Source organism: Typopeltis vanoorti, chromosome 3, assembly GCF_054136105.1.
Source record: "Typopeltis vanoorti isolate ZY-2024b chromosome 3, IOZ_Tvanoo_1.0, whole genome shotgun sequence".
Classification (NCBI taxonomy): Eukaryota; Metazoa; Arthropoda; class Arachnida; order Uropygi; family Thelyphonidae; genus Typopeltis; species Typopeltis vanoorti.
This window is the reverse complement of record NC_143551.1, coordinates 140289750-140316651: the sequence shown is the minus strand read 5'-3', so window position 1 is coordinate 140316651 and position 26902 is coordinate 140289750. Positions and strand designations below refer to the sequence as shown.

General features: G+C 36.3%; 2 protein-coding genes across 2 annotated transcripts in view; one reads left to right on the top strand and one right to left on the bottom strand.

Moving 5' to 3' along the window:
- The window catches only part of Cib2 (Calcium and integrin binding family member 2), a 35874-nt gene extending 21803 nt beyond the window's left edge, over positions 1-14071 (bottom strand). Inside the window, exons 1-3 of the mRNA XM_090416071.1 lie at positions 13991-14071; positions 12185-12219; positions 415-532 (exon numbers count right to left, since the gene is read on the bottom strand). Coding sequence (XP_090272197.1) covers positions 415-532; positions 12185-12219; positions 13991-14041 — 204 coding nt within the window. The 5' untranslated portion in view covers positions 14042-14071. The remainder of the gene's footprint in view (positions 1-414; positions 533-12184; positions 12220-13990) is intronic.
- Positions 14072-19886: 5815 nt separating this feature from the next.
- On the top strand, positions 19887-20516 carry LOC150108609 (uncharacterized). Its single transcript, XM_090390491.1, has one exon. The coding sequence runs from the start codon at positions 19887-19889 to the stop codon at positions 20514-20516; it is 630 nt and encodes a 209-aa protein (XP_090246617.1).
- The last annotated feature ends 6386 nt before the right edge of the window (positions 20517-26902 follow it).

The following is a 26902-nucleotide window of genomic DNA, read 5'->3' as shown; positions in this document are numbered from 1 at the left end:
ACACACGCAATTTACAGACAAAAAGTACTTGTTGTAGTTGTGGTGAGCAGTAGATGGCGCTGATGTAGTTGATTGGTAGTAGAGGTTCGGTGGTGGTGGAGACGGAGAGTTGTACAGTAGGTGTCCTCCCGCGATGAGTCTTCGAACTCCTTGGAGGTGTCACGAATAATAATAATAATAATAATAATAATACATTTAATAGGCAAATGATTTCTAAAAGTTAAGGATGTTTTAAGAGAGTTCAATATCTTATTTGGATGAATAGGTACACGTGACACTTAAAACTCATTAATTGCATGAGAAAATGCTTCTTTAAAAGTTTTAAAAAAATTGCTTTTTACAGATACATACAGTATATTATAAACATATATTCAAGTATTTTCCCTCCTTAAGGTAATGTTAATGAGAACTGACCTTCAGCTCAGCCATTTTTTCCACCTTTTCCAATGGCACTGCTACTGTATGAGCTTCATCTCCTGTCATTTCTCGAGGTACATTGCTAGGATCTAGTTCCCGGAAACGCTGCTGAACTCTAAAAAAAAAAAAAATAGAGAAAGAAAGAAAAACAGAAAAAAAAAATAACGATAATAATAGCATTTGACGACTACAGAGTAAGTTATTACAAAGTTATTCCCATAAAATGGGATAATTATGTTCAGTGATTCTTTATAAGTGAGTGGTTCATCTGGAAACCACGTTTGAAATAAAAAAGGTCATTTGAAACTTTACTTCACTCTCCTAACTTATAGAGATCAGGACACATTGGGAGGTATAGGGTTAACCACCTTATCCTCAATATGATAGCGGTTAAATGTAGAATAATTCTCGACAGCGCATATTATTACCTCGACAGTAATAATAATAATAAGATATTATTATTTTAATGGGTTAAAAAAACCAGCTAACACCTTTTTATTCCCTTATAGGGAGTAGGCGAGGCCTTTATATCCTATGTAGCTTTTGGAGACTGAGTGGGCAGTTCAATCTCCGCCGGTAGCCAATCAGAGATAGCTGGCCCATGTCTATCACTAATTTCAGCAGTCACCGATGAAGAGGCTGGCAAACAAGTGCTGCCATCTCTTGGTACCTAACCCTAACAAGATATGTTACTGTCTGAAATAATGTGGGTACTATAGTCGATTTTCTTGAGTTTACGGGAGGAAAAACCCGCTTGCCCATGCCAGAGATCAACTAACTCGGGAACCGGTCGAAGATTGGCTTAGAAAAAGTTCCTTCAGTCGGCGACTAGACTAGAACCTAGGTCTCACTTCAAGCGGCCAAGCGCAGAGGACTCAAGCGCCACTTCCACTGAACTACACACACCTTTTTTTAGTTATCTTACATTAGCTACTTAGGTGGTGCCTTTTGAAATTGTCAGTTATTGTTCGATTAGTTTTTTACATATATTGAAGATGCCTTTGACACTTAAGCGAAAATGATAGTAATAAAATAATATTTTACGTAAGTTTATTCCGGTCTTATAATCTACTTAAATATGCCTACTCACAGTATTTCTTTATTAAAACAAATAATGGAATTTAAGACTTCTTCCTGCAAAATATGTCTCAACTGCAAATATGTGCTATTGATGTTGCAGGCGGAAAATGTGATCGAACCTAGGAGAACCGACTGGAGACAACGCCTTGTCTGTCTCCATACCTTGTCATAGTCTTCGATATTGTGGCTGGTGATACACCTACGATTTCTGCCGTTTTGGTTATGGCAGCTCCTGCATGCCACACTCCAATGATCCTACCTTTTTTTTTTGGAGTTATGATTATTGGAGTGCGGCTTTTTATTATATATATTTGTTTTTTTTATTATACCTTTTTATGATACTGGCTATCACATATATTTGTTTTTTTATTATACCTTTTTATGATACTGGCTATCACACAGCAATACCACAATAGATGTTGAATTAGCTGTTGTGCAGTTAGTGTGCAAAATGTCAGTCTTAGTGACCTTCAAAAAGGTATGATCATTAGAGTGTGGCTTGCAGGAGCTGCCATAACCCAAACGGCAGAAATTGTAGGTATATCATGAGCCACAATATCGAAGATTATGACAAGGTATAAAAAGGGACAGCATTGTCTCCAATCGGTTTTCCAAAGTTCGATCACATTTTCCGCCTGCAACATCACTGGCACAGTTGGGACATATTTTGCAGGAAGTATGGTCCCAAATTCCATTATCATATGTACATGTCTTGTATCAGTCTATCCCACGTCTAATTCATGGTGTTATAACAGCCCGAGGTAAGCCTACGGCTTATTAATAAAAAAATTCGCCATTATTTTGATAAGCTTCTGTATATTAAGAGAGAGATAGATTGCAATACATTGGACGATAGCATACAAAGTAAGAACGTGCAATCATTCTTCGCTGTGGCACTGTATAGCCTAACGTTGCACAGATTGACAGAGAGAAAGAGAGAGAGAGAGAGAGAGATTGCTGGTTGTATTAAAACACTTCGTACAGCAGGCTTTTCATCACATGGTTGGCCGAGTGGTTAGAATGCCCGCCTCTCCACGCAACAGGTCGTGAATTTAAATTCCACAAGCCTGGTGTGAACAAGGTTTTTAGAACTCCTTGAGTTTATTTATAAGGTTTATTTATAAGGTTTATTTATTTATATTAGCTGGATTAATAACATCGCCTTAATCTTTGGAAGCCTGAAGCTGCCTGAAAAAAGTTCTTTGTTTGATCTCTAGAGCGAGGTTTCTGGGCTATGTTAAAAATGTAAAAATTGATAAAAATAGAAAACAAAAACCTTAACCCACCTACTTTACCACAATGTACAGAAAAATTGTGTATTCGATGAACTAAGTCAACAAAAATTGGGATTTGCTAAGAAAATGAAAAAAAGAAAAAAAATCGAATATAGAGGAAAAGTGAAAGTAGAAATGCTATTTCAGTTGGGCTGATGGTATTTAAATGCTAGGGTGAAATATGAAAACTGTGCTGTTAATCCTGACTTACTTTTCCACTTTACTAAATAAGCAATCATTATTTTAATTTGCATATATAAATTATATATTTAGTTTAATCCTTTATCCAAGTGTAAGCAAACAAAGTTTGCGCCTGAAGTATCTTCAGGACTTGGGCAACTCGTGGCAAAGGTGGTTCAAACTTCACATCACTTGCCTCAGTATCCCATAATAATGTAAAGCACATGTCCTTGCGGACATGTATAATGCTATGCATTATGGGAAGGGTCACTACCCAGACCGGTTTCGACCTTTATTGAGGTCTCTTCAGTGAGAGCCAGACCAAGAGGTGATACCAAGCAAGCAAGACGTTGCTGACTATAAGGGCGAAGCAAAATGCTTTTTTATTCCCTGCTATCTGATAAGGATTACTGTGTGAGGAAAAGTTTATGAGCTAAGAGCTCTGCCTGAGTGGGTGCGATTCAGAGATCTTCATTTGGAAGTAGGATGGCCTTCGGTCTCCTATATTTTGAGAAGTCTGTTTCATCATAATTTGCTGCTTGTTGCACTAATTCATTTGGATGTGAAGAGGATACTGAGAAGAACTTCACTGCTGAAGACTGCAGGAAAGAATAGATGTAGGGAATATTTGTATCCCGGTGAAGTTGGACATTTCTGACGTACCATGGTGCGTTTAATATCATGCGGAGACATTTGTTTTGCACTTTCTGTAGTTTGAGGATATTTGTACTTGAGGTGTGACTCCAGGCTGGGGATGCGTAAGTGATAATGGGTCGAATCAATAGTTGATAAAGGAGCAGTTTTATTTTGGTATCCAGCTTGCTATTCCTATTGATAAGAGGGTAAAGCTGTGCAATGACTCTTGAGGCTTTTGAACATGAGGCTTTTATATGTGAACTGAAAGTTAGTTTTCTGTCCAGCAGTACACCCAGATATTTGGCTTCTGCTTTCCAGGGAATCTTGGTATTAAATAGGAAGATATCATCTTTGGGGAGTATTGAGTTTTTAGTGAAGAGCATGGCAATACTCTTCTGAGGGTTTACTTGCAGTCTCCATTCCGAGAACCAGTGCTCTAATCTCTGCAGATTTTCTTGCAGTTTCTTCGTGACAAGGTGAGGTTTAATAGATCTGGCTAGTATAGCTGTGTCGTCTGCGTATAGGGCAATGATGGATGACATTGGATTGTGCGGAATGTCCGCCATGTAAATCGTGAAAAGTATCGGTGCCAGAAGGGACCCTTGAGGAACTCCTGCCAAGATGCGTCGTTGGGTAGATAATATATCATTTAGTTTGACTTGCATTCGTCTGTCACTAAGAAATGACTTTATAATTTGAACTAGATCTGATGGAATGCCAGCTAAAATCAACTTGTATAGTAGTCCAAAGTGCCATAACTTGTCAAATGCCTTCTCTAAATCAAGAAAAACTGCCCCGGTGTATTGATGCCAATTATAACTTGTGATAATGAATTCTATTAGTCTGTGAATTTGTTGGGTGGTACTGTGAAATTGGCGAAAACCAAACTGTTCTGAAGGAAGGATGTTTAATTTTTTTACTGAAAGTTGAATTCTGGAAAGGATAGCTTTTTCTGCTATTTTGCCCAGATTAGATATCAGACTTATGGGACGATAACTTTGAGGCTGCTGAGGATCCTTGCCTGGTTTGTATATAGGAACTACGTCTGCCAACTTCCATGCAGAGGGGAAGTACTTAAACCTGAACATAGCATTTATTATTGTTGTGAGATATACGATGGCCTTTCGGGGTAGCAGTTTAATAACTTTGTTGGAGATGCCGTCAGGCCCTGGAGCTTTTTTATTCTTTAAATTCTTTATAATGTCATAAATTTCAGCTGGGGAAATAGGTGTGAGTTGGCTAGTACAGGTATCAGGCCGTTTTAACACGTGTCTGACGTGGCGGTGGACTTTGTAAATATGATTGAAATTTAGATTATTGTATGAAGGGCTACACTGTTTTTCTAAATTTTTAGCTTAGTTTCGGCTTTTTCTGCATATGTGTAAACAATGTTCAGGTCAGATTTGAGAGGAGGAAGAGATTTGTTTTTGTTTTTGATGTTTCTCAGGAACTTCCAAACGGATTGATCACCAGGTGATATGGAGGCTAATTTATCTTCCCATAGTTTGTTTCTATGGACTTTAAGTGCATCTCTCACTGCACTGTTCATTTTGTTGAGATATTTCTTGTCTTGGGGTGCTCTGGTGTTGTGGTATCTTTTTCTTTCTTTATTTTTCTCCCTGATTAAGTTCATTATGTCATCTGGTAGTCGTTTAGGCTTGAAGGCAACTGAATTTGAGGTGATAGATGCTATGGCTGTGTTGATTTGATCAGTAAGTTTATTGACTGCAGAATCAATTTCTTCCTTGGAATTAATATGAGGGATGGGATCAATGTAGTTTGGAAGCATTTTGGATAGTTTTTCCCAGGGAATGAAGGTATGAGGCGAATGGGGAAGATCCCTCTGATAACCCAGTTGGAGCAGAATAGGATTGTGGTCTGATGATAACTCATTCAATGATTCCAGGGAGTACTGTAGGTTAACATTCTGAAGGACAGCTATATCCAAGACGTCGGATGAGCCAGTAGGACTGTGGTGAGTTGGCACTGAGGGACCAGCCACAGTTGCGCAATTTGAGCTTGTGTAGTTATAGAGGATGCGGCCATTCCTATTTATAGACCTACTGCTCCAGGCGTGATGTTTTGCATTAGAATCTCCTGCAATAATAACCGGCAGTTTAATGCCGAGGATAGCATCCAGATCTGTGGTCAGCAATGTTTTTGATGGTGGGTTATAAGCAGAATATATTTTTATGTTTCCGATAGAGTTTGTGATGACATTGATACCTGTAAGTTCGAGATTGGTGGTTGTAGGAATGGCTACAGAATGATGATTGATGTGATTTTTGATGAGGATGGCGGTGCCACCGCCTCTGTAATCCAGTCTATCATTCCTGTAGAGCTGATATCCTTTGAATTTAGGATTGTCAGCAGGTCTCAGGTGAGTTTCATTAATTAATAATATATCCGGATTATATCTGTCATTGAATTCCTGTACTTCTAGTATTTTATTTTTAAGGCCGTTGGCATTCCATGAGATAATCATTAGAGAATCTGGGGTAAATTTTTTCCTATGCATTGGAGAGTGCAGATAAAATGAGCTGTGTTTGCTGCAAGAAACTTTTTGTAGTGCTCAGTGATGGATTTGCGTTACTGAAATCCTGTAACATATTTACAAGAGAAGAGGTGATGATGGCTGTTATATTTGAATGTGGATTTGTCATATTCTGGTCATGGATTGCTTTTTTGGGGCGGGCCACATCAGCATATGTTCTTGTTTGGTGTTGAAGATTTATTTTCTTAGAGGGCTCAGTTGATGGTGGTTGAACACCTGTCATCTTGTTCAAGCTAATAGGAGCCTGATGAACTTGGGCTTCTGGGGCTTTCGTTTCTGTCAGTGAGCTAGACTGACTGATTAACTCAGTTTGTCTGTTTTTTGGGTGGCATATACATCCTCTGTAATTTGCAGGGTGGGGGCCACCACAATTAGCACACTTAGCCGGTGTGGTTTTTGGCTTGGAGCAGGTATATGTGGGGTGGGTGTCACCACATTTCAGACATCTGTATTGGGCTTTGCACAACTTCTGGGCATGACCAAATTTTTGGCATCTATGGCATTGCCCAGAAGAGGCCCTCTTCCTAAGTGGCTCTGGTGAGATCTTGAGTCCACAGATTGTCTTCAAATTGTAAATATCTTTATAGATGTTGTGTATTTCTACCAATACTAGAGGCATAGGGGTCTTGTTAGATCTATACATTCTACTGACTTTGATGGGAGGCAGATCTTGCATGTTGAGGTCAGCAGCTATTTCAGCTGTTTCAATGTCTTCAGATACTCCTCGGAGTACCACTTTAAGATTTTTCTCCGAGGTAAGTGTGAATGTATGGTATTGTATACCTCTTGTGTCCAACTCCTTGGTTAGATTTCTATAGTCAGACACTGTAGTGGGCTGAATTTTGATGCCCTCCTCTATGTTCTTGGCAGTGGAGTAATTTATTTGCAGGTTGGCCATGGTGGTTCTTAGGGCTGTCCATCTCTGTTTTTCCCTAAGAATGACTGGAGGCACCTTTTCATTGGTGGAGGCAGAGGAATCTATGTTGGGGGCATCTTCATCCATGCCATTTTCGTTTGCTGACTCCGAGGCGAGAGTTTTGCGTTTTTTACGCACGTGCTTCTCTCCTTGATCTGAATGAGTAGATTCAGAGGTGACTGGATTTAAATTTTCCTCCATTTGAGGAGTGTCTTCATTTGGATCATCGTCAGTCTCAGGTGAAGAGTAAAGATTCAGGAAGCCGGGCCATTCACGCTCGAACTTCTTAAGGAGTTTCTTTATGAAGCTGAAAGCCAATCCTTTATCTAGAGAGTCTATAATTGTATCAGGATCTATCAAGTTTGATGGCCATTTGAGCTTAAATTTCCTTTGAAGTTTATTTACAAGTATGAGCGCTGGCTCTTCGTCCAGCGAATCTGTGAGGGCGTCCAAATCTGACACATTCATTATTGACAGTTTGCGTATAAACGCAAGTAAATGTATCTGGAATAGATATGCTAACAATGGCGATTCTATCGGCTGTTAGGCCTAACGAATCGCCCTCGTTGCAATTACCGTCCACTTACCTTTGCTGATGTTCTTAGATTCAGTATAGTCCGCAATTTAATGACTTTAAATAAACGCGTCTCTGCTAGTTAATCTAGCAGCTACACTTCAAAACCATCATATTTAATTACCACGTTCTACAGAGAAGAAAGTTCACAACCGTATCAGTGAAGACTCACTAGCGACACCCTGATACCAAGCAATTGAAGCAATGCAGAAGTCATATTTACCTATACGAGTTGCCAAAAGGTGTCACCCCTTATTCATAAATTACTCTGGATTAGAGAATGATGTTGGAAATTTTTTCCCGCTTGGTTAGATTATAAATTATATATTTAGTTTAATCCTTTATCCAAGTGTTTAGTTTAATCCTTTATGCCACTTATAGTGATAATCTTGGACCAGCTATCTCTGATTGGCTACCGGTGGAGATTGAACAGAGAATCAGTCTCCAAAAGCTAGACAGGGTTAAAAAAGGCCTTGTCTGCTTCCTATAAGGGAATAAGAGACGCTAGTTGATTTTTCTTAAAAAAAAGAAAAAAAAAGTTCAGATAAAAGGACAAAGTCTGTATAGCCCAGTGTAAATAGCGTTTGCTTCCATAGGCCCCAGAAGAAGTCGCCAACTAGAGGAATTTTTTCTAGACTTTTTCTAACCAGTTCCCAAGTTAGTCGATCTTTATTTATTGTTATAAAAGAATAAAATTGTTTTTATAATGAATTTTATTTTATTTTATTATTCTTTGTATTGTTAAATATTTTAAGATAAAAGTTCTTGTGATAACAGGTTAAAATTATTTATATTTATGAAGTTTCTTTTTTAATTTGCAACCGAACTTAATTATAATGAAAGAAATATAATATTTTACCTTTAATTTGTTCACCATTTCCGGAAATTCAGAGAATTAGCTTTTTTTTTTTTTTTTGTTTTGTTTTTCTGGAAAATTCCCGAGATGAATGTAATCTCACTTAGAATAGTGCCTACCCAGATCGATCTAATCACGATCTTATATTTTTAAGCCTTTCGTGCTCACCGCATATTATTAACTCGTTGTCTGTTTTGACACCTGGAAAGTGCCACACAATTGTCCGTGTGTCTAGAGAGAAACCTGTCTTCTGATGATAAGACTAACTATTGGTCGCCATAGTAAAAGCCAGCTGCTCGGAACTCGGCTCCTCGTAACAATTCCTTTTAAAATCTCTTAAACACTGAAATATGATACAATATTGGAAGAGAAAACATTATTTTGGTTAAAGCATATTTTAGAAAGATAAGGAAAAAAAGGGAGATATCCTATGACTCATTCTCAAATTTCCCCTCTCCCCAAATCTTTTTTTTTTCTTTCTTCGAGCTGTTGAATTTAAAGTGGCATTTCTTATTATTTCAGCTGAAAGTACCAAATGAACTGGATAGATTCTAGAAATAGAAATTCCCGAAACGGCGAAACAAGAACTTTAAAATTGGGCCTCATTTTTCTGTTGTAGGTCCAGCGAAACGTGTGCTAAACTTCGCATCATTGTGTTCATTATTTATAAATCAATGTGGCTGTGTATATTGATTGAAAATGTTTACAATGTGGATTAACATCTCGAGTATTACGATGAATGAAAAAGGAGAAACGCAAAGAATGCACAGGTGGAATGAAATTTTGTGAACTGAAAAAATGAATTAATCGGACATGATGAAATAGTTGATTGTTTTAGATATTATGCAAATGTGATACAGCGTGCATAATTAAGCTTTCCGACCACCTGCATCGGCTAAGCACAAAGGAAATCGTTCGCAAACAGCGTGATATACGAGTCTTTCGTGTCTTCGTAAGTATAGAAATCAAGGGTCTGCTGAAGGGAGCGGAGAACATGTGTGCATGTTCGATAAGCTATTTATCAATTTAAAAAAAAAAAAAAGGTGGGGGGGGGAGAGATAGTTCATTTGGACAGCTAAGAAATTTTAGCGATTTGCATAACTATGGACACTGAATGCATTTAGAAATTAATACAACTTAAACATTCATAGTAGTACTTAAAATTCATATATTGCCGCCCAGCATGTGTGCCTGAATATCACATGCTCCTTGAATTTTGAGCTTACATTAGAAAATCTGAGGTTATAAACAGTTGTGTGAAGGGACGTGAACTAGTGAGCAACTGTTTGTGAGAACATCGCTATCAATCCGACATCCTTAAAATTCAGTGTCTGAGGAAAGAGAAAGTAAACATATAAAGTCCCTAAAACCAGTGGCTTAGCTAGAGCTTTTGCCATCCGGGGCGGCCCCTGAGTTTGCCGCCCCTCTCAATACACACAAAAATTACTACAGAAAGTCAAAACGACGTATACGGAAATTAATTAAAACACTATGTTTGTTTTTGAAGTAAAACTTTAATTCCAACATTCTAAAATGTTATTTTTCTTGCTTTTCTGTTCGCAAAATCGTCGATGATATTGGCGAAGTCTATTTCATAGTAATGTAGGTAATTCTTAATCAATTTTTATTTAGAAAAACTCCTCTCACAACTAGCAATTGTGAGGAAAATTACAAACTGAGTTCTTGAGAGTGTATTTTGGAATTAACTGAAAAAGTTCAGTGCCGCCCGGAGCGGACCGTCCCCTTCGCCCTCACCTAGCTATGCCACTGCCTAAAATTAAAGTTTTGAATATCCATCTAAGTAATGCAAATTTCAACTAATTGAATTTGACTACCAATAAAAATGTGAACAGTATGCCTTGATTAATTGTATGGGTGTGCTCATGAAAGTTGCCTCCATTAAAAAAAGGTGAAACTCAGTTTTACTAAATAGATATATTTAATCGTATTTTATGCAAATGAAATGCAGTAGCATAAAAAGTTTGTTTTATATCTCTGTAAACAAAGATAAAAATATTAAAACAAACAAACAAAAAAAAAAAAAAAAGCTCGCATACATGAAATAATAATAGAAATCTTCTACAGAAGATCTGGTCCACTAGCAATTTAACGTCGATGACCGCTATGCTGCGATAGTTCTGATTCAATAAGAGTCAAGGGAACGAACCTTATCACAATAATGGACAAGGTTCTGGGAGGATGTTATAAATCATTAAAATATTAATAATTACGCGTTTCTAACCCATAAATACCGTTTTAACCATAAAATATCACTCAGCGTATCGCTAGTCTTCGGTATGAAAGATGGACTAAGCCCAAGTATCCAAGTATGTGTGTGTATATGTATATATATATATATATATATATATATATATATATATATATATATATATATAAGAGAGAGAGAGAGAGAGAGAGAGAGCACGATTACAATTTTACATGATTACGATAGCAAGATTACAAGAGATATAAACTCATGAGATTTGAAAAAGAAGCAGCAGTCTGATTATAATGAAATCCGTAAACTGATAGCGAAGTGTTATAGCAAAAAAAAAAAGAGTAAATAAATAACGATGAGTAAAGTTAAACAGTACTACTTTCCACAATAGGTATAAACGCAGTCCGTTCGGATCATTTTGGATTAGCACGATGATGTAAACACTTCATGGTTTTCCTGATTCCATCTTTCCGTAAAGAATCATCCTTTTTAGTTTTTCTTGAAACCTTGGCATGTTCTGCTGTTGGTGCAAGTCAAGACTGTTCCATCTCATGGTAAATGGTGTGAATTTTATGTTCCTTCTGCAGATCTTCCTGATTTTTCCAAAGTTAAATAAACCACAGGTGCAGGGGACCTGATGAACCAAGAATGGAATGCCAAAGAAGAAAGTTCATCCTTTCGAGAACTTAAAAATGAAGAGAGCTTTTGGAAAGGGCAGAATGCAGCTTGACACGAGTTATAAATATCATTGTTTCTACCGAAAACTCTGATTTCATCCCATATACAGGCAAATCGAGAAAACATGCAATTAAGAGATGAAATACTATTCGTGGGCGGCAGGTGGCGTGCCGCTCTTCGCCATACATGGAGAGAGCGGCATGCCGTGTAGATGCGATATGCACATGGATGTTTAAGCAATGAAGAACAGTGGATTGTGTGGGTATAGAGTGCTCTTCGAAGTGATGCGTTGGATTCCTTGAAGGTGTCATATAATAATAATAAACCCAAACTTATCGAAATGTCAGTAGCCATAGTACGGCCTATATCACCAAGTTCTAGTTCCTACATGCTTCCCCTTACCTTGCCAGCAATCACGAGCAATCTGTACTCTAGCAACCCAGATTTTTATCCATAGGCTTGTTTTCCTTTCGCACATTACTTCACGTCTGTCCATACTCCACATGTTGCGGTGTTTAAATGAGTGTTTGTATTAATCATAGAAGCAGTTATCAGCACTATGCACCCAGGTGTTCTATGGTAGCATTTTGCCTAATCATAAGTTCTGATGGTGTATTTTCTTTCCAACCTTAGCGCGCGCGCGCACCCCCCCCCCCCCCACACACACTCGCTAGTACAAAGACAATCGCAAGAGTTTGATCAGGCTTGTATTCCTCTCCTCCCCTGCCACTAACTTAAAGAGATCTGAAGAAAAGAATCTGTAAAAATGTGTGTGTGTTATATTTTAGCAAACGAACTTACCTCAAAATTTCTTTTCTCGTAAAAAATGTACAATCCTGAAATAGAAAACAAGTAATTAGTATTCAGAATTACAGCTGTTTTATAATAATGCTATGATTTTTTCTGTTACTTTGAAGAAGCTTGGAATTAATAATAATCAAATTATCAGCCATAAATTATTAGTCAAAACTACTTTCTTCTCCTAATCAAAATATGATGTAATTAAATTTATTTCATATTACTATTTATGTCCCAATAATTTTAATGTAATTATATATTGAATTTATTTACAATTTTAGTGACAATGTGCAACATTTCACATTAACACGGGTATAATTACTACAGGAATCGATATTACGAATTCATTCTGCAGGGATTTTCCAACCTACTTTTTATCCAAAACGCTGTATATCTGCTTTAGCAAATACTATTTTATACATGAAATTTTATTCATGGTAGTTAGTTTTCAAGAATTTTGAAAACAGTGTTATTTCATTCGCCAATTATTACATAACAGAAGCAGGGCCGCCCCGTGCTGGCATGCAGGTTGTGTCCCGCACAAAGGCGCCTGATCAGGAGGGGCGCCATTTCAAGACAATAAATAATAGTAAATAAAAAACTAAATAGAGTCCTTTCTTTGAGGATCCTACATATTTCGCTCAATATGCGAGATTGAGGATAAATGGTATTAGAAATCTGATCCTGTAGGCGTTCCATTAAATAATTATTTCCGATGTTCTGGTGTTCCGGTTTGTTAATTAGATTGCATTTACGAATACTTATGTAAAAGGCTTAAATACTTGCTAGAACTGCATAGCAACTCATAGAGAAAGCAAAATAACTAAAATCCAACTGCTTTTAGTAGAAGTATCATCGTAATAGAAATAGAAGCTTTTTTTTTTTTTAGTTGGTTGCAAATTAAATTAAATTTGCCAAGAAATCATATTTTTACCCAAGTGTAAGCAAACAAAGTTTGGTATAATATTTAATACGCAAACTTTGTTTGCTTACACTTGGGCAAAGATTAAACAAGAATATAATTTCCCGGCAAGTTTAATTTAAAGTACAAATTAGGCCTCATAAATGGACACCCAAATTTTGTTCACCAACCAATGATTTTTTTTTTCGATTTTTTCACTGACTTTTATTTTATGATACACGTAGGAAATGATCACTGAAACTTATACAATGTTATTTTAACCTTCTTTTAAACACTTCATAATTTAGGATTCGCATCATTTCGATCTCTAATTGACAGAAAATCTGAGATGCATGACTCTTTCAAGTGAGTCCGTGCAATTATCCTGACCCCCAAGATTTCGAACCAATCATTCCAAATACTTTGTGTGACTCTATCAAGTATCCTCTGAAAACGCCGATTTTCCACTTCGTGTGATTGAATTCTGATTGAGTTTGCGCGATAGATTTTTCACATAGCGTGAGACTGGATAGAAGCTCTTTGATAATTTTCAAAGAGAGGAGTAGGAAGAGGAGAACATTTTGCAGGCCTCAAAATGTCCTAGAGTTGGTGAATCATAAGTTTGAGCAGTAATTCAAAGAGCTTCTGAAATTGAAACAAAGCTAATGACAAAATAAAAACTTACATATGCAGGATTTACTAGCAGACTTTTTTAAAAAATGATATTATCTGAAATTATCGTTAAAACAAAGTATCATCTTTATTATTTGTATTTTTTAACATAGCTCTCTCTCTCTCTCTCTATATATATATATATATATATATATATATATATATATATATATATTCCAGCTCTACTTCTAATTTAAAATTTCGTGATTTTCAGAATTATTAATTTTCCGCTTTACCTGATAATCTTCCAGCTGCTCCTCCGTAAATGTTACAACCTTGTTCCCCATGTGCTGGATTGAATCGTGATGCTACGTTCCTGTGGGCGTGGATGACATACAACTGCTCGAGATAGCACCTCGAATGTAGTTCTAATTTTGACCACACCCATCCTTATGTTCAAGATGACGTCACACATCATTCCATGCTATCACATACGCGGTTGCTAGGACTGTTGCTAAGGCATCCCGGAATATTCCTTTCGAAGAAATGTGATACATATGATTATCAAGAAGATCTATGCCATTACTACAAAGTTTGAATTTTTCACTAATCCCAACTACCAAAATAAGACAGCGCATGAAAGCTTTTGTCTTTAGTCAGCAAAAGGAATTTACTTTATGTCATATAATATTTTTATATGACGTAAAGTATTTTAAAATGATCATATATTTCAAATACCGAGCAATATAATTATAATTTATTGTAATTGGGTATTTTACTATAATGATCGGTAATTTCCTACTTGGGTCAACGCTATGAGGGAAGCCAATTCTTAGTTAGCAGAAGATATTTAGTGTATATAAAACTGTAAAACACTGTATGATGCATATATTCAGAGCGATAATCATATAAAATAAAGAGTATTAGAGCGTAATATCATCAGAGAACATATTTTATTTTATTTTCACAAACAGCTCATACTCTCTGTTTTAGAAATCAGCCTTTTTGTTAAGTTTAAGCATAATCTCTGAATCAATTCAGATTACGCTTTCAGATTATAAATGCTACTATTATAAAAGGAAATTTGTGTGTGTGTGTGTGTGTGTGTGTGTGTGTGTGTGTGTGTGTGTGTGTGTGTGTGTGTGTGTGTGTGTGTGTGTGTGTGTGTGTGTGTGTGTGTGTGTGTGTGTGTGTGTGTGTGTGTGTGTGTGTGTGTTTTCTGGTTGGTTGGCATGTCAGTGGATGAAAACCTGAGATTCCAGAAAAAAAAGAAAAAAAACTACCACCGCCTATGAATCAAATAGCCCATCTTCAGTTAAAAAGCCTTTATAGATATTCCTCTCATACCAGAACTAAACGCAAGTCCCAAATAAAGGATTCTGTGCTACCCACAATGATTACTATGGCTGTGCTGTATAGCAGAAAGTAGATAACAGAAATCACTACATATCCTTCTAGTATAGGTGTGCCCCCTCAGTCCCGGTTTCACAAAAAGTGTCCCAGCGTCGCCAGATATGCGTTCGGAACGCCAACATATCCCGTTTTTTAATATCCAACATCGAGGATAAAGTATTTTCATATAACATTCATAAAACAAGCAACTGTTGCAGAAATAAAGAGTATATTTTGTTATATTTTGATAACTTATATATAAGTCGTATATGGATTTATTTTTTAATTAAAATATTAGACTTTTTTTCCTTTCTTTCTTTCCTGTAGTCTTCCAACACTTTTATAATGAAAACATTCCATTCCTTTTGAGATTACGAAAGCCACTGTTCTTATTTTGACACTGACTGATTCCATTTGCTTCAGTGCAATGATTTTCACGAGTTTATGCGTGAATAAAAACAATATTAAAAACGACATACAGTATTCTTCTGAAAAGTATGTGAGTTCAGCTACATAAGCCACCACAACAAATTTCCAAGATTTACCAGTCTGGACTTCAGACGGATAAAGTTTGAGGTACTACAAAAAATACAGTGTATTAAAGATAAATATAGAAGAAAAGACACCAAGATGAACGACACTCGCAAATAATTATATAAAAATCTGAAGATTATTTTAAACGTTCCTGTGTGTGTTTCTTTTCCAAATACATAGAAAAATTCTTTACAATATATAAAAATAATTTATATTATTATTAAGAAAGACCTCCAGGGAATCAGGAACTTTTCAAGGGAACCCACATACTACACGCACCAGCTGTCATACTTGTTCTTGAATTCATTCATGCTACTTGCACTCACAGCATCAAATTGCAATCGCGCGCTAGTGAGCATCTGGGTAAGTGTGGGTGTGTATGCGCACGCATTCTTACTGATTTCCCAGTTTTTTATTAAAATCCTGCTACCTTCCCGTGAAACAGAATAATTCAAGAATTCATTTTCAGTTAACGTCCATATAAATATTCTTCATGTCCTAGACGAGATTTGAACCCAGGTCTTTCCAGTCAAAGGAGGATCGTCGATAACTGAGCTACGGGACTATAACTTCGGTTTTAAATAATTCATATTGAGCTTGAGACTTGATTACGTCACAATATTTTACTTCTGAGTTAATATCGCTCTGGATAACTAATTTTAATTTCTTAAATTATTTATAATAGTAATTTCACACATTAAAGATTGTTCAACCTACGTATTGTATCACGAATGGACAAAAAGTGGAGGAGAAAGATCAAACAGTAATTTGAAGGTCTGCAAGTTATGCTCTTTAGGAAATATATAAGATGTAAGTTGAATTTTGAGCAGATGTTCGTTAGTCACTATAGGTGTTTTAATGGGCTGCGGGGGGAAGTACCCCCACCCTCCGATAACAATAGACATTTCTAAAAAAAAAAAAATCTTCCTCTAGTGCCTTTTATTTTAAAGGGTGTAGGCACAGCTCTTTTAGCTTTAATGAACTCTTTAGAAATCCGATCTCTGCCTTTATCCATCCTTGAAAGCTCAGCTTGAGTTATCGATGATTGGAGGTATCAAAGCGCAAGTACGGAAAACAACCGCCATCTTACATTCATGTAAGGGTATTATAAAACCCTTACATGAATGCTGTTGTCTGAATTAGGATATATAGAATATATATATAAGCAAAACAGTTACGTTTACGCCTGAACGTAGTTCAAGTCTAATAAAGGTGGGTAAAGCTCTGATCACTATTCTTAGTATTTCCCATAATGTAAAACACATCTCACTAAGAGATGTATACTGTTATACATTATGGGTGGGGGGGGTCACTATCCAGACCGGTTTCAACCTTTTTTGAGGTCTCCTCAGTGAGTAAGAATGGGAGTTCATGTCTCTCATCATCGGCCTTTGAAGTATAAAGAGTGCTGATGGTAGTAAGAGGGGAAGAGAACGAAAGGTAGAGTATGATAGCAAGAGATAATAAAGAGGCCTCAGTCAACCTGTTTAGCTATGTAACCAAGAGGTTGTAGCTAAACGGTCCGTACATGTCATCTCTCCTCACCTGTTCTGAAAAAAAACTTTAAAAGTACTTTACTTTACCCCATAGCTTAAACTAGATTAAACCAGGTGTCTGAAGATGTCATCTCTTAACACCTATTGTTCTATATAAAAAAAAAAAAACGTGACTTAAATTAAATTAAATTAAACCAGGTGTCTGTGGATGTCTTCTGTTCCTACAAGAAAGAAAAACTGAAAACATTTTAAACTTAAATTATATAGGATTGCATTTTGGAACTTAACTGATTAGCTTAGTGCCGAATTAAAGGGATCCATTGTTTTGAAGGGCGACTGAGGGGGGGGAACTTGAGAACGGAGATTTTGGGGGAAGAACCTTCACGAGGAGCCGCACCGCCTCAACGTAAGCCTTCGCTTCTCGGGTTCTCAGGCCGACCCCCTCCTGTTTGTTGAATTGTAAGACCTGTGGATTACCATATAGGAAGAGACAGGGTTTTATTTGCCTCTGTATAAGGAAACATATTATGGGTGGTTTGCACCATTTGTTTACAAATTTATAATCTCCTAGGAGATGCCTTTCTTGGGCTAGAAACTGTGACAGATAGAAATAGAGCCCGCTTACGACTCTTGCGTAGATTAGGCTTTCGTCCCGTATCTGGGACTTTTCCCGCACTTTCCAGATGTGATACTTGATCGCGTTGATCAGAAAAACTATGAATTTTTGGATTTTTCTGACCGGAGGGGGGAATTGCAGATGTACGACCTCCTCCACTGGCAGCATCGGGATTCCCAACACTGTACTTAGTCTTTGCCAGACACGTTGGGCGGGGAGACAAAAGTAAAAGAAGTGTCCTACCATTTCAACGCTCTGACAGACGTCACAGAAGGAGTCGCACAGACTTGGTCTATAGCGGCACTTGATCAGTTTCACAGGGAGAGTTGTCCGTAGGCTATTCGCCATGCTAAATCCCTGTGAAACGGCTGTCGCCAGCTATTCCTGATGTTTTGGAATAGGATTTCCATATTTGTATCTAAATTTGGCTTATCAGATATGGAAAGCTGGAAAAATTCCCAGTATACTGCTTGTGATTTTCATTTTAATATATCTATTCCCTCTGTTTTAAATTTTTTGATGTGTTTACTAAGTGAATAATACCATTTAGGCACAACCGAAGTATGGAAGGAAATGTCCTAGGAAGTATTTAATTAAGTTGCCTGAAATATGGTTTGACTTTAAAGCCTTCCGTATGGTTTTAAGAGTATTTGCGTAAAATAAACATTTTAAACTGGGAAGTGAGAATCCCCCTTGACTGCTTTTTAATTTTAGATAATCTTTCCAAACTTAACTGTTTTGCTTACTTGGGAGAAGGAGTAAAAAAAACAAGTTTATAAAATTACTTGGTATTCTTAATATATATTATCCCCAAGGTAAAAAACTTTTCACATATATATATAATTAATAAAAATGAAAAAGAAAATCCTTAGCTCACTCACGAATGTATGAATGTATTATAGGTTTATAGAAATCTTTCGTGGGTGGAAGCCATAAAAAAAAAAAAAATCAAAAGAATAGCAGTATGAGAGAAGCTGAATTGAAACAGCACCATTAACGTCGTTGGTGTTATGGGAGCAACTGATTAAGAACAATTACGTTATTTCCTTTTATTTAACTGAATACTGTGCTCCAGTATGGGCTTTAGAACACATACTCTATGAGTTGGTATACACTGTATCAAGCATACACTTGCCACTTCTGTGGATGTCTTTAGTAACTGTTTCTTTCACTAGTCTTTCACTTTACATCTTCATTTTTCACATTAGTTACTAGTCTTTCACTAGTCACTGTATTGTTTACTGTGCAACAATGATAATTCGGTAGTGTGTTAATAATAATAATAATAATAATTATTATTATTATTATTATTATTACGGGAAACTTCAAGGAATCCTTAGGCTCATAGAGGGAGGGCCCTCAATTCAGCATTTACACAGTATCTATCATACTTTTCTTTGAACTCATTCACAGTCAGGGCTGCCACTCCTTGGGATTTTTTTCAAGATCTAGGGAATTTAGCCGCTACCTAGGGATCTAGGGATTTTTAATAAAAAAATTCCCAAAATCTTGAGAAATTTGAACAGAAGTTTGAATTTTAATATTTTTGTCATATTTTACTATTATATTCACGATTTTTTTTTTTTTTGATAAATCTGATAAATAAACCGTTTTTGCTCTGTTCTGGTTTTGTTTTCCTTTTCTTATCACACAGGTTTTACATCGTTACATACATATAGCTCAACCTCTTGCAGTGTTATCGTAGAGATCCTTGTGCTTGTACAGTGTTTGACAAATTGCTTAAATTATCAATATTTTTAATTATTTTCATATTTATGGTACTTCCAATCTAACCATATGGAGCCATCAAAGAAAAAATAGAAGTGGTATTCTCAAGCATTTAAAGAAGATTGGTTAAAATATCCTGAATTAAAAGATTGGCTGCAGCAAGACGTGAACGGCAAAGATACCAGTTACTGTAAGTGTTGTAATATTACATTTAAAAACGCAAAGAAATCTGCGCTAATAAAGCATAAAGATTCAGCCAAACATAAAAGTAATTATCGGTCTGCTAAGTCGACAACTGTTATTACTCAATTTCTTAATAAGAAAGCGTCAACAGAGGATAAACAATTAGCTAGGAGTGAGTTAATAATTGCTAGCTTCTTTTCTGAGCATAACGTTCCATTTTCTCATGTTGATCATTTTGTAACGATGTGTAAACGCGCATTTCCGGATAGCCAAATTGCTGGAAAGTTGGCAATGAAGAAAACTAAACTTTCTTATGTTATTCAGGATGGAATATCATTCCATGAGAAGTCTCAACTTACCGAAATATGCAAGAATCAAAAATTTTCAATTATAATAGATGAGATTACAGATATCTCCATCATTCAAATCTTGGCTGTTGTTGTACGGTATTTTGATACAGATAAAAAAGATGTAGCTGATGCATTACTAGACATAGTATGTGTAGAGAACGGAAGTGCTAAAAGTCTTTACAGTGCTGTCAAAACTCTTCTACTGGATCATGGCATTCACCTTAGCAATATCATTGAGTTTGATAGTGATAACTGTTCCTCCGTGATTGGCGTTAACAGTGGATTTCAGAAACTGTTGAAAGATGATGTCCCATCTGTTTTTGTAATGGGTTGCGTTTGTCATTCATTTGCTCTATGCGCTAGTCATGCAGTCAGTGTTTTACCCGCATACTTAGAAGCTTTTCTAAAGGATTTAACCTCCTACTTCTCCCGCAGTGATAAGCGGCAAAGAGATTTTGTACTCATTCAAAAAGCTGCTGATATAGCTACACATAAAATTCCCAAACTTGCTCAAACCAGGTGACTGTCGAGGGAAAAAGTGGTATCAACTATTTTAGAACAGTATGATGCATTAGTTCTATACTTTCAAAATGAATCAAGGACAGATAAAATTGACAATGCCAAAAAAAATTATGATACACTTACTGACCTTGGAACCAGACCAATGCTTTTTTCCTTCAGTATATTCTTGAAAAAGTAAACACACTTAACATAGATTTTCAATCAGAGCATTTCAGGTTACACCAACTATTCCTAAATATATCAACAGAATATCTCAATTTACTTAGTTGCTTCATTAAAGATGAGATTTTAAGAACAGCTAAATTATCAGAAATTAATCCAAGAAACCAAAACAACTATAAAAATGTCAATGATATTTACTTCGGTGGTAGAGCAATGGCGCACTTAATTAGAAACCCTTTCGAAGATAACTCTATTTTGTTGAGATTTAAAAATGATTGTTTAAAGGTTCTTGTGGAACATAGTTCGCAAATAAAGAAAAGATTTGTCTTCGAAGAAGACAACATTGTTGCAAAATTACGAATCTTGTACCCAAAAGTTGCTAGTGACCCTAGCCAGTCATCATCTACCATCATTCCTCTTTTTGCTCAATTCCCCTCACTTGGTGATGATATTAGGTTAAATCAAATAGATGATGAGTGGAGAAGTTATCGTCTCGTAGCATCAGATCTACCAATTCCTAAAGATATTGGCATTCCTCGATATTGGCATTCATTGACTGACATAAAAGATGGCATGAATAATAATAAATATGGTTTACTGTCATATTTTATGACAAATCTTACTATCTGCCGCATTCATCTGCATGTGTGGAGCGAATTTTCTCACACGTGAATTTTATAAAAACAAAATTACCCTAATTTTACAAATAGAAACTGTGAGAGACAGAATCCTAGTAAAGCAGTGCTTAGCGAGACAAAATACAACGTGTACTTCTTGGGAGCCACCGAAAACATTAATCAAGGAATTGGAAAGTCACACAGTTCATAATAGATATAAAAATCGACTTAATACCGCAAAGCAGCAAAGAGAATGTGATCAATTACTAGAAGATATTGGCGAAGAAGAAGAAGAAGAGAGAGAAAATGTCAATTAAAGTAAGTTAAGCATATATTCTTCGTATAATATAAACTTATCATTTTTTTTAAATGAAAGTATACTTCGTCACATGGAAAGAGAAAGAGAGAATTAATAAAAAAAAAAAAAAGAGGAGAAATTGTAAAATTTAAACAGGTAAAAGGTAAAATGAATTGTCTAATTATTAAATTATACAATTATAATATAAACTTATACATTTTTTTAAGTGAAAGTATACTTTGTTACAGGAAAAGAGAAAGAAGGAATTAATAAAAAAAAATGAGCAAATTTTTAAGTCATTTTTCTGGTCAGTTAGTAGGTAACTATTTAAATGTCAATTTTTTGTATTTTATATTATGTTTTTAATTTATGTGTAATGTTTTAATTAAACCATGCAGAATTATAAATTAATAAAGGCATATTTAAGTATATAGTTTGAGTTTTTTGCATATTTAAGAGCATATTTCTGATGTTTTAAATGTTTTTAGTGTATACTTGGACGCATATTTTGCACTTTTTTACGACCTAAAAATCCGAGCCCTAGGTATTACTATCTGGGGAATTTTTCCCTAATCCGAGGAAATGGTGAGGTCTAATCTGGGGAATTTCGAAAAATGTGAGTGGCAGCCCTGTTTACAGTCATGGCACCCACAACAGACTCTGGCAACCAATTCTACTCATTCACCATGTGAGTGACAGCCCTGTTCACAGTCATGGCACCCACAATAGACTCTGGAAACCAATTCCACTCATTCACCAATTTCCAAGTAAAAATCTAGTTCTAACACCATTGCTAACTATACTCTTGCCCAGTTTCCATGGATGTCCCCCCTAGTTCTCCCACCACAACATCTGTCCTGAAAAATTTCCTCTGAATTAGTCTTCTATAAACCCCTCAGTAATTTGAATGTCTCAATCATATAAACCCTTTTCCGCCTATCAACCAGTTTCTGTAACCCACTCGCCTCTGAATCCTTTCTACCTCTTCCCCATTACCAAGAAATCCTGTCGTTCAAGTCTGCACACAGTAGTCAAGATGGAGTCTTATCACGACTAGATAAAGAGGAACAATAACCTGCTTGTCTTTGCTCGTCAAAGTATTCATCTATAACCAAGTGATTCGATGAGCTGCTTTAGCCACTTTTGCTATGTGCCCCCTAAACTTTAACTCCCTATCCACTTTGGTGGATAGGGAGTTAAACACACCAAAGTCTCTCTCTTCATTAATTTCCTGGAGTACGGTTCCACCAATTTGGTATACTATTGATAATCTTTTCAACTCAAAATGCATAACCTTATAATTTTCTACATTAAACTGGCATCCATTCTCCTTATCCCAACTGAACAGTTCTTCTCAGATCCTTTCCTATATCATGTTAAATTGCTATTTAATTTGTCCATGCTAATGAACAAATTAAATAGCAATGGACTCTACTACTCCTGAATGAACTACTCTCTGATATCTCTCCATCAACCATCCTCTTATCCATCTCACCAACCCTATATCCATCCCCATGTCTGCAGTTTACTAATTAGGATTCCATGTGGTATCCTGTCAAATGCCTTTGCAAAGCCCAGCAGTATCACTGTAAACCCATTACCCTTATCCAATTCAACCACCACTGTATTATAAAACGTAAGTTACTGAGGCATGATCTACCCTTCACAAAACCATGCTGACCCCCATACAGTATCCTATTTCCGTCTATCCATTCCAGTATTTTGCTCTTGATCAATTTCTCCAATACTTTGACAACGACTCCTGATATGCTGATCTATCGGTAATTTGCTAAAGCAGTCTTTGGGCCTCAGCTCTGGGTTACCCCCCCCCCCTCAGGACTAACCCAGAGCTGAGACATAGATAAACAATATGGTCAAGGGCACTGACAATCCCTCGATGAGTCTGTGAACTCCCTAGAGGTGTCACATAATAATAATAATAATAATTCCCTTGCCGCTTCACGTAAGACTCGAGCTGGTATACTTACCGAGGATACCGAGCTGGTATACTGCTGACTAAATACCAGTTAGTATGACCTGTGTGCTGATCTGAGGGGCAAGTGTATAGCGACTCACCTTGGATAGGAAGAAGCAATCCAACTGTAACAGAGACGTTTATGAAGCTGGGTTGTTGTGAGAGGAGAGTGTTATATTTGGAAGCTTTAAAACCCGGATTTTTCGAACTTGAACCACCCTCGGCATTCGTGCTGTATATGTCCAACCTTTCTGTAAAAAAAATTAGAAACCTGTAATCCATTAGTGCCTGTAATATATAGTTTCAAAATATTATTTTGAAACTATATATTTATAAACTCCTCACAGCTATATATGTTCCACTGTTCCATTTGTATTATACTAGTATATGTTGGCTGTGAACGATTTTGAAAAGCATTCGTTTTTTGTTTTTTTTCTGAACGCATTTCAGAATGGTTTCGAGAAATAGACACATATTATTATCATTGTTTGACTCTGTGAAAGAAAAATATTTGTCATATCATAATGGGATAAAAATGAACAAATGGTCATATCGCTGAATTAAGTAAATAGGTCTATCTCATAAAAATCCAAAAGAATGAAGAGAAGCTAAGTATACAGTAAATATAAGTTAGTGTACAATTATGTGACAATTATATATATAAGAAACGTAAATTTAAATGACTTCTAAAACCGAGGGATGATAATATAGAAAAAGCTATTTTCAAGATTTTATTTTTATTTTGAATGCACAACTAGTTATGGTGCCGATTCCCTCCAAGAATTCTTGAACCATCTCAACAACCAGCACCCTAGAATACAGTTTACTGTGGTGTTGCAAGTTAATGGTTCTCTCCCGTTCTTGGATGTCAAACTCACACGAATGTCAGGATAATTGAAGATCTCTATATACAGGAAATTTATACATACCAACAGATATCTTCATGCGCAATCTCATCATTACCCAAACCAAAAGAGGCTTGGCATGATTTCCACATTAGTTAAACGTGCTCACTTCCTTATCAGTGAAGTAGAAATCGCCAAAGAACTGAAGTTTCTGCTAACAACCTTTCAGAAGAACAGTTATCTTAAGCGGACTATTAATAAGCTCCTATTTAATCCCTGCTTACCGCATTGAAGATAATAATGATGTAAAATGCTTTTCTTTTCTGCTTATCGACTCTGATTCACAGAAGTTAGCCAGAATTCTCGAAAAATATAAAATCAGCACTTATATTATTCCTCTAACTAAACTCTGTTCCTAGCTTGGCAGCAAAACCAAAACATATATATATATATATATATATATATATATATATATATATATATATATATATATATATATATATATATATATATATATATATATATATATATATATATATGTTTACTGGTATGTGGATATGTTCATATTAATTCCGAGAATTAGACGAACAAATTAATTTAACACACAACATGTTTCTTCGGAATGCCGACTTCTTCAGGCGTGAGAACACTAAAAACAAACATAAAAACACCGTAAAAAACATTATTTAAATTAAGGGGATATTAAATCCCACATTGTTTTAAAACCGAATAAGAAACTCAAGGTTCGGAATCAAAGAGTTTCATGCCGAATTTAGTGACTATAAACGTATTGGCGACTACTAGCGTAAGCTAAAGCACGTAGTTCAAGTACGTAGTACAAACTACGGCAACTCGTTGCAAAAGTGGAGAAAGTTCTGATCGCTATTCTTAGTATTTTCCATAATGTAAAACCCATCTCCTAGGAGATGTATGATGTTATACATTATGGTGGGAGGTCACTACCCAGACCGGTTTCGATCTTTATTGAGATCTCATCAGTGAGTAGCTAGTGAGTATAGCGAAAAGAACTTATATACTCTGCTATACGAGTTGTCAAAAAGATGCATCCATAAATTATTTACAATAAAAGGCCAGTAGGCTTCATTTCGGCGATGTAAAACATTATTTAAATTAAGGGGATATTAAATCCCACATTGTTTTAAAACCGAATAAGAAACTCAAGGTTCGGAATCAAAGAGTTTCATCGTATTTTCATCTAACGCAAAGTGCCGCCCAGAGTGGACCACTCCCCCCCCCCCTAGCTACGCCACTGATTGTACCACTCCAAAAACAGATTATGAACTGGAATTAAGTTTGAACTGAAACTGCAGTCCGGGCTAAAGTTCTATTGTTAGGCATCTTCGAATGTGTGACCTCACGAGTGCCCAGTATCTGATAGCAGAGGTATGTGAGTCTGGTAGACCAGTGCTTCCCAAATTTATGGATGCCAAGGCCTCTTTGGAAAAATTTAAATATTTCACTTCTCCCATCGAAATAGACATATATTATAATAATATGTATCGTATTTATATTCAATACAATTTATATTCAAGATTTTGTGTTTATAATATTTTGTTTCTGTAAAAATTCGATGTTGCCAAAATAAATTATCCAAATCATCGACTTTTTATAGGAGTTCACCTGAATTTTCTTGTACAAATGTATATTTTACTTCTCTATGTAAAGCTATCTGTATAAAGAGCAAAATAAGCCCAAAGGGAATTAACTCGCTCATTGTTTAAGAAGTAATGTAGAAGTATTGAAACTAAGAACATCGCCCGAAATTCGGCATGTCTTTTGAAGATTGTGTGCAAGACTCATCGCAGGTGACCTTCAAGGTCAATATTGAAAGGGTGCGGCGAGAATCAAAAAGAAAGACCCCTAGGCAAGATTAAGGCAGTAAGGGGAGGAAGTAAGATTGTCGGCGAATTTTCCAGAAAACATTATACAGGGTTCTCTAAACTACTAGCAAGACTCGCACGGGGACGCTAGAGATTCCAAAAACTTAATCAAAGGTGCAGGGACTCTGGTGTATAAAAGAGTTGGTTCAAAGATGAGAAGGACTTCCTTTTCTTCATCCTGAGTGAACCATCCACGAGAGAGGACCCGAGGTGTAAGTTCCAGAGGGGGAGGGTGGAGACACCCATCCACCAGTGTCGTTCCAGTTACAGCCGAAGATGTCCGGAGGCGATAGTTAAGGAGAAATCTTGCCATGAAGGTCCCTTTACAGCAAGATTTCATATAAATATATGTAGTCGAATAAGTGCGACCAGGCCAATGCAGAAATCCTTTTCCGGGCAGTTGAAGACGCCGGAACGCCTACCCTATGTTCCACCTGCTACTACGACTATTCATCGGTGCCCGGTGTCGCTTCGAGGATAATTCCTAAACACGGAATTAATTCCAAAATTCCAATCAAGCCCCGGAATAAGGAAAGAAGGACAAAAGACACATACAAGATAGGAAGAGACCCATGTGAGTCTACATATT